Raw genomic sequence first — 9,298 nt, 5'->3', positions numbered from 1 at the left:
GAGCCGTTGTAAAAGGACCGGAGCTTTGTTCATTCATGAGAGAGACATGATTTTCCTCTTGTCTGTAGTGATTAGGGTTTCAAGATTAGAGGAATTCTTTCACTTGTTTAATAAGACTTTCGTTAATTTATGAGTTATGACTATGCCGGTGTTCAACACTAGCTATTATTTTAGTTTGATCATGATCCGCACATGCTCTTTTTATTTTACAAATAATCCAGAAACTATGATTGTCGCCCCACTAAAGAATTGAACCTTTATCTTCATTCACCATCCATGACAAATGTTTTCCTACACGTTTTAAAAATATGTGTTCTTGGAGGACGGATGGCCACAGATCTGTTATCTTTAACAAGGCATTGGACGGAAATTTGGTGGTCCGAAGGTTAAATAAATCGATATCACCAAAGAACTTCTGTACGTCTTCTTATAAATATGACGAATATTCTTCACGTTTTGTATTCTTATAGACAGACACTTGTCCTCCTATAGGTGTTGTTTTCTTGTATTAGTGTTATCGCTTATGGATGGCCAAAGATCTCATATCTTTAACACATGTTCGATGGCCCAAGAGTTAAATAAACCGACATCACTAAAGAAACCTTTGTCTTCTTACAAATATGATAAATGTTATTTGTAACACGTTTTGTATTATTAGAGACAGTTACTTGTGGTCCCTATAGGTGTCGTTTTGTTGTAGTGTTATCGCTTACGGTTTGCCAAAGATCTCATATCTTTAACACGCGTTGGGTGGCCCCAAGGATGTATATAATAAACCGATATCGCTAAATCTTCCCATTGCCAACAGTTAACACTTGATACACTCACTCACTCACTCACTCACTCACCATGGTTAAGGAAGAATTGGGAGAGCTAAACAAAGATTCTTTTGTCACACTTCTCTCGAAACTCATAGGAGAATCCAAGTATGTACAAAACAATCCACAGGAGCTGATCCCGGAGGAGGATAGGATCGTCCGCCATGTTCTTGATGTCCTCCTCCCTCTTTCCACCACCACGGGTGGCGGCCCCCTCATCGTCAATCACATTACCTACAAACCCAACCGAGGGAATCTCATAGTAGAGTACCCTGGAACCGAACCCAACAAGGTCGTTTCGTTTGTTGGCATGCACATGGATGTTGTCACTGCTAATCCAGAAGAATGGGTAGCTAGTTTGTTTGTTTGTTCATCTTCTTACTTCATATATAATTAACTTATAAGACTATGCATTTACTTATTGTTATGATTACGAACATATTAATGGTGTCAGGATTTTGATCCTTTTTCCCTAAGCATTGATGGAGACAAGCTTCAAGGGCGTGGAACAACTGATTGCTTGGGACATGTCGCCCTTGTAACCGAGCTTATGAAGACCCTCGGCCAAACAAAGCCGAAGCTTAAATCCACTGTTGTTGCTGTCTTCATAGCCTGTGAAGAGAACTCTTCTATTCAAGGTGTTGGTGTTGAGGAACTTGCAAAAGATGGATATCTTGATAAGTTAAAAAATGGACCTCTGTACGTCTTCTTTGCAAAACAAGTTACTGTTTTTTTTTTTTTTTAATATAAAATTGAGAGATATAAATTGTTACAAAAATATAAATTACAGGTATTGGATTGACTCAGCAGATAAGCAACCTTCCATTGGTACAGGCGGTATGATACCATGGCACCTTCATGTTACTGGGAAGCTTTTTCATAGTGGTCTACCAAACCAGGTATTGAAGCTGAATTTTAATTGTTATGTGATTATTTTTTTTATTTGTGTAGTAAAGGCTGATACATGTAAAGTTCCCTATTTTATTTTTTAAGTACGTAATTGAGGAACATAATTACTAAGCCGAACGAAAAGTATACGTAAAAATGCTGAACCACCGCGTGTTAATGCGCAAAGATTAGACCGAAAAGTAAAATATAGAAAAGAATAACTAAGTTGACACCGGACCCGCGTATTACGACGTGGTCGTTAAGCAACGAGAAAAAAATAGGGTAAAAATGTTGAACCGCACACTCATGTAGCATCGTGTTTACTCGTAAGATTTAGACCGGAAGATACAATGAAAAATTTGTAAATTATGATCGAAAAGTATAGGTGACCGAATTTGAAAGTGAAAAAGTATTTGGGTTAAAAATTAAAAAAAATGGTTTGTGACAAATTTATAAAAAATGAAAAGTATGGGGGTTAAAAGTAAAAAAAAAATAAAGAAAAAAAATCAAAAAAAGAAAAGTTATTAACAAAGCACAACTTACAACCATTAAACCTAAAAATACCTAACCTCCTCTCCACACACAAAAACCTAAACCCCCTATCCACCCACCCCACCCAAGTTAAATGCCAAAAACTAAATCATACAACTAAACATCACAACTAAATGCTAAAAAAGTTTTTTTTAGCTAAATCGCGACTTTAACAAAAAAAATTAAAATTGGTTCATGTGGTTCCCGTAATAAAGGATGGTTTCTAAGGCTAGTGGGTATGATGATGGTCCATCCTTGGAGGATGATCCGCCACGTAGGCGCCACGTCATAGTCCTCCCAAGGATGGATCATCCTCCAAAACTAGAGGGCATGGGAGGATGGTCCTAGTCATAGTCCTCCCCACCACTTTTATGTTTTTTTTTTTAATCTTCTACTTTTTTTTAATCTTCTACTTATTTTTTAACATTTAACAAATAAACTAATAAGAAAGTTATCATTAATAAAGTTTAAACACACAATCATTTAAACATTTAAAAAGACACATGTTTGAAAAGTAAGTTAATCTGAATTTAAATAAACTTGATCCATGTTAAATAAATAACAAAATTTACACAGTAGAACATATATTATTTAAATAAAAATAATATGAACAATAAATAATAGTATAAAACGCCCAAAATGTAGAGCCGTATATTAATTTGTTTTCTATTTGTTTTTACTTTTGAGGTTTCCAACACCTCGTGGACGTCAACCTACTTTCAAATTGAATTTGATTTTTCTAATTAAAAATATACACCTTTTACATATTACAAATTCTTTTGGTTTTGTGAGAGAAGTTAGCTCTCTGACACTTTGACTGTATCTCCAAACTCTGACGAAGGTTCAAACTCTACAATAGTGTCTGCAACTTAAATATCTCTTTCTTCCTCCCTTTACTCCCGGCACCCAAAACTGAATAAAAATACGGAATTTTGAAAGGCCGTTGTCCTCTCCGACGAAGCAGGCAAGATTCCGGCGAACCTGGAATTTTTATTTTTTTATTTATTTTTATCTAACGGTTAAAAAGCAAACCTGGGGCCCATAGTTTTGGTTCGTCGCCAACGTCCAGGAAGCGACGTTGAGGACGGGGACGGGGAGGGGCGGCTTGGTGTTGTTGCCGTCGCCGGACCGAGACGGTAGGGGGACGACGTAGATTACCATTACATTTTTTTATTAATATAGTATAACATTTTATAAAATTCTGAATATATCGTTATCATGTGTTTATTATTTTGTACGATACGATAAAAGTTATTTTGAACAGGTCAAATATGGTTGATTTTTTATCGTCCCAAATCGAACATGAGCAAACAAATCGGTACCAGTACTGGTACCGTATTCATTTCTATAGTTTTCTCTACTTTGCAGTATAAAATTCGTTGAGCATGAAGTTATATTCAAAATAAATTCTTTTCTGTTATCCAAATCTATATCGTGCGAACTAAACCAATACCGATCAAATAACATCGGCACCGGTATGGATACTCATTTTTATTGTTTTCAATCGATGTAAAATACATGTTGATTGTTATGCCGAGTACCAGTATCGTACTGATACTGTAATGAACCGGACCAATAATGACCGAAAGCCCATCACGAAGTACGGGAGAATCCCATTGTTATATATATAATCATAGTCATCATTTCTTTCTGTATACTTGTTAGGCTATTAATCCTCTTGAGCTAGCAATGGAGGCGCTTGAAGAGATCCAAACAAGGTTTTATAAAGATTTTCCTCCACACCCTAAGGAACAAGTTTATGGATTTGAAGCACCTTCAACCATGAAACCAACTCAGTGGAGCTGTAAGTCCTTGAGAACCAAAAACAAATTCAGTTTTTGATTCATATTTTAAGAATTAATCACTTAAATGTATTTTAGATCCCGGAGGCGGAATCAATCAAATTCCTGGCGAGTGCACCATTTCAGGAGATGTTAGGTTGACACCGTTTTACAAGTAAGCCCTTTCGTCTCTCATATTTTAGTTTACATTGGGTTTATGAGTTAAGTGAAAGGAAGTTGAAAGTAAATGAAAAATATTTATGTTTCATAGTTTCATTCACATAAGGTCTCTCTTATCTATGTAAAGATCTTATTGGGGTGTAAAAAGAGAAGCTCGTCATGTTTATTATTTATTTAGTATTATGATTATGATTATATATATGGGTGGGTTCTATAGTGAATACTATTGTATTTGTGAACTGAGTAAACAAATCCTGATCGTTGATTTACATCATCAAATTGTAAAATACACTAGTGTATTTTCATCATCAAATCATGGCCATTGATTTACACTTGTGTATACACTTGTGTCTTAATAATCAAAGGCCATGATTAGTTCACTAATATTACACTTAAGGTGGTTGTTTACTAACTCTATATATATCAAATTATATGTTATTTAGTTAATTTCATCATATTTTATATACAATAATATTTAATTTTTAATCATGTATTTATGATATAAAATAAAATTCATTATACACACACAATACACTCTTGTCTTGGACGTGTTTTAAAAAACATAGCGAGACGATCTCGACTAGCACACGAGCGAGCGGCTTAGCTCAGTCACACTTATGCTTCTTACTACATTAATTTTGATGTTGTGACAATGTTTCAGCGTGTCAGATGTAATCAATAAGTTAAATGAATACGTAGAAGATTTAAACAAAAATATTGAGAAGATTCCTACAAGGGGGCCTGTGTCAAAATACGTTCTACCGGATGAGAACCTTAGAGGGAGGTATGTCAAATATTTATGTATATTAAGAGTAGCATAGAGTCTCAAAAAACCATATATGAATTTCTATTGGATTACATGACAATGGGTTGATTCGGGTTTATGTTTTCCTTCTCCAACGGTAGCATAGTGTCTCAAAAAAAGTATACCATCGTTTTCACTACAAGAAAACTACTTTTTTTGCAACAAAAGTTTCCGACAAATTTCCCACAACTCAACATTTAAGACAAATTTCCAGCAAACTTCCGACGAAAGTAAAAACAAAAAACAACCTAAAATTTTCAACACGTTTAAGTTTTTTCACCCTAAACTGATTTGTCTCAAATCTGTCGCAAAGACTTTCTGACAAATTTGCGACAAATATGTCTGTCGCAAAGATGGCTATTTTGTAGTGGTGTTTTATTGCATAGAAGTTGTAATCATATTTTAATTATTAATAAACTGATATAAAATTTTGGCATAAAATTACTCATTGACCTGTTACTTTAAAAAATGTTTACCTTTTTTTGGGTGATTTATGAATAATGTTTTGTTAAAATACCAGAATTGAGATTTCATATGATGAAGCGTTATCGGGAATAGCAATGGACTTGGATTCTCGTGGCTACCATGTGTTGTACCAAGCTACAAAAGAAGTTGTCGGTTATGTAAAACCCTACTCAATAACTGGGAGTTTGCCACTTGTACGAGAACTACAAGTGAGACACCATTTGTAATTTCTATCCTTTACACATAACTTTTTTCTTATTTCTAACTCTATACACCTTGTTATTGTAAACAGGATAAAGGTTATGATGTTCAAAGTACAGGTTATGGTATGCATTTGTTTCTTTGTAACCTCCTAAATTGTTTTATTATTAAAAGAAGTAATAATCTGAGTTAAAACCTACTTTTTGTTTATAACCATTTATTTATCTTATGATGAATAAATACACTGTTTATTTAATCATTAGGAGTTATAGTATATTTATGCCGATGTATAAACCACTAATCTATTATCTGTGTGGATTTGTTTATGCAGGTCTGACGGCTACATACCATGCGGATAATGAGTATTGCCTTCTTTCTGATATGGCTCAAGGATACCTAGTGTTCGCGAGTATCATTGCTCAGCTAGAAGAGTGATTCAACTATGTTTAGAAGTGGATAAAAATAAGTGGAATCACAGTTACCGGTTTACCATCTATGTGTTGACGTATAATCCACATCTTCTACATGGCTATATATGCTACATATTTTATGTGTGCATTAAGTGTCTTTTTCATTAAGGTTATTTTTTGCTTTGAGTCTTATTATTCTAGAAAAGAGTCGTTGGGTATAACTGGGTAGAGTGGGTAGTTCCTTCTTCGACATGTTTGTTTTGGTGGGTCATCATGTGCTAGTTTTCTTTGTTCCTGCATGTATGTGTGATGTTATGAATAAAGTATCCAGTTCCAACACTTTGTGTGTTCACTTTGTCTATGATATTCCAATGCTATGAACTTTTGCTTTCAAAAACAGTTATGAAATATTATCTTCAGTTTGTTTGTGATTAGGTTAAACTTATTTTAAACAAATAAAATAAATGTGCTTTTGATTGGTTTTTAGTGTTATGAGTTGGAGTAGAAAATAACAAAGGAGGTTAAAGATGAAATCCAAAGATAATGGGTTTTATACATTATTAAAACATAGACGATGTATTAAAAACAAACAAGAATAGTATAAACTATTTTGTTAGTAGTATAAACTATTTTGTTAGCAAGTAAACTGCTGTTTTAGTCAAAACAACTCTTTTAATATATTTTTTAAATTTGTCAAAAAGCAACTTATCGTTTAAAATTTTTGCAATTATGATTATCCAAGAAGCTGGTAAAGTTCTCCATGATGGAGTATCGGGTTTCTAGGTCGGTGAGCACCCGACTGACATAGTAAATTAGTGTTTGAACTCCCTTTCTGTCAACCAAGAGAACTACGCCTACCGCTTTGTCGGATGTGGATAGGTATAGTGTAAGTGGTTCCTTCTCTCATGGCGCGATTAGAGTAGGGAGCTCTATCAAACACTGCTTCATTTCCTTGAAAGCACGGTTCGCCTCTAGCATCCAATTGAATTGCTTCTTTTTCAAGCAGTTGCGGAGGGTGCTTGTGAACGAGATGACTTAGTAGCATGGTTCGTGAGGAACCTGTTGAGTGCTGCCAAATGTCCCGCTAGTGTTTGTACCTCTTTGATTGTGTTGGGGAGGGCATGCGTTCAATGGCTTGAACCTTATTGAGGTTCATTGCGGAAATCATCCTTTGTAGCGATGGAGCTTAGGAATTTACCCTTCTCCATACCAAAAAAAAGATTTACAAGGATTTAGCTTCATCCTGATCTTGCGAAGAATGGAAAACGTATGCTCAATGTCCTTGAGCATGATGTCCTCTTCGGTGTTCATGATGACTGGGTCATCAACGTAAATTTCCATGTTGGCACCTATTTCATCCTTGAAGGTCTTGTCCATTAAACGCTGATACGTGGCTCTCGTGTTCCTCAGGTCGAACGACATCTTTGTGTAACAAAAGATACCCATCTCTGTTCAGAACGCGGTCTTGTCTTCGTCTTCAAGCATTTGGACTTGATGGTAGTACCCTTTGTAGCAATCCAAAAAGCACTTCCAGCGGAAAGTGATGAGAGAGTCAACTTTTTTGTTGATAGCTGGTAGCGCATGTAACATCTCGAAAACGGGTTTGGTAATCAAACCCCGTTAATACTAAAAGACGGGTAAAGTACCGTTAGTGGTAAAAGTAACCCGGTAAATATTAGGATTGAAATAATTAATCCTAATATTAATTAAAAAGCGAATAAGAGCTTTTAAGAAAATAAAATGGATAAAAGGCCCGAGTTAACGGGACTTAAAATAAACTGAGTCATAAATTCCCTGAACCCACTAAGATAACTAGGAATGTTTAACCTAGTTAACAAGTGGGAATATTGTTAGAAAGAATTAGGTTGTGGCTAACTTAATAACAAGCCAAAACATGAGGGACTAAAGTGGATAACTTGGAATTTGGTTTATTTAAAAAAAACACAACACACACGCACAAGTGTGTGTGCGTAATCGACCAGAGGAGAAGGCTCTAGAGCCAAAGCCCTAACTTCCAACAAATCCATCCAATTGAAGGGCCAAATGAAGCTCAAATTCACAACCGGACATGAATTAATGATCACCCGAACTAGGGGATCATAAGGTATGTAAAAATTTGATGATTTGTGAAGTTGTAAAATTTGAGTAATCATCATAATCGCGAATTATGTATGGATTAGAGAAGCTATGGCTAAATTAGTGATGAATACATGCTTAGGAACTAAACCCTATGTAACACCTCGAAAATTCCTGTCCATTAGAATAAAGACACGTGTCATGTATGACAGACGTGTCAGAGAAACCGGATTAAATAAAAAGATATGTGGTAGGATTTCTAATAAAAAGGGCGTCATGTTATTTAAAATACCTCTGAACGACCCGAATTTTTATAAATCCCAAGATCCTTAAATCAATTAATGATCATCTCATATGATAACCGGTTGCTCTCAAATAAATAAAGTTGCATCCTTATCAAAGGACTTTGGAATTATAGGTTGTTACTACTTCTAATCTAAATAAAATTCTTGTAAATAAGAGTTGATATAGCTAATTATTCCTTGGCCAACTTCTATGAGAATCCAAGACTCATTCTTGGTAATCTCCGTCAAATTTTCAAGACCCTTATAAGTTGAATTGAATGGGGGACATGTAAGAGCAAGTTAGCCATGCAATGGCTGGTCAAGATGGCCCACATCTGAAAAGGGAGGTCTGAATTCGGAATAGTTGGAATGCATGGTCAAGACTTAAAAGTTTTCAAACTTTTGTCTTCTGGCCATCGCTTACGGACCGCAAGACCCCTGACTTACGGTCCGTAAGCAGGGTACCTGGGCATGCCCCGCAAGGATCGGTTACGGACCGCAAAGCCTTAGGCTTACGGTCCGTAAGGGAGGCACCTGAACCTGTTTCAGTAAGGTCGGTTACGGACCATAACCCCTTTAGCTTACGGTCCGCAAGAGGTCCTTACGGACCGTAAGGCCTCAAGCTTACGGTCCGTAAGACCGTCGCTGGCAGTAAGTTTTGGACAGCTGCCTGTCCAATTCGTTTAACCGACTTAAAACGTAAATTTGTGAATCTATGGGCTTGCTAGGCAGTAAATAGCTCTCTAGGGACACCTGGGATCATCTCCTAACCATCCTAGAGTTGCTTGGCATGATCTAAAGCATCCTAGTTCACTATATAAAGAACTTGAGTGTGATCATTTGGCACTTGCTCACTTGG

The 9,298-nt window shown here is 35.8% G+C and overlaps 1 protein-coding gene across 1 annotated transcript; it reads left to right on the top strand.

The window, feature by feature from the left end:
* Positions 1–501: 501 nt before the first annotated feature.
* On the top strand, positions 502–6,418 carry LOC110884296 (acetylornithine deacetylase). Its single transcript, XM_022132002.2, has 9 exons — positions 502–1,167; positions 1,273–1,517; positions 1,609–1,717; positions 3,903–4,041; positions 4,118–4,193; positions 4,860–4,982; positions 5,524–5,677; positions 5,761–5,794; positions 6,001–6,418. The coding sequence occupies exons 1-9, from the start codon at positions 850–852 to the stop codon at positions 6,102–6,104; spliced, it is 1,302 nt and encodes a 433-aa protein (XP_021987694.1). The 5' UTR covers positions 502–849; the 3' UTR covers positions 6,105–6,418.
* Positions 6,419–9,298: the final 2,880 nt, after the last annotated feature.

The sequence above is a fragment of the Helianthus annuus genome, chromosome 10 (genome assembly GCF_002127325.2).
Source record: "Helianthus annuus cultivar XRQ/B chromosome 10, HanXRQr2.0-SUNRISE, whole genome shotgun sequence".
Lineage (NCBI taxonomy): Eukaryota > Viridiplantae > Streptophyta > Magnoliopsida > Asterales > Asteraceae > Helianthus > Helianthus annuus.
This window is presented reverse-complemented; position numbering and strand designations above follow the sequence as displayed.

Coding starts and splice junctions, on each gene's coding strand:
- LOC110884296 (XM_022132002.2), top strand. CDS start 850: ATGGTTAAGGAAGAATTGGGAGAGCTAAACAAAGATTCTTTTGTCACA. Junction 4,983..5,523: donor GATGAGAACCTTAGAGGGAG/GTATGTCAAATA, acceptor TTAAAATACCAG/AATTGAGATTTCATATGATG. Junction 5,795..6,000: donor TGTTCAAAGTACAGGTTATG/GTATGCATTTGT, acceptor TTGTTTATGCAG/GTCTGACGGCTACATACCAT.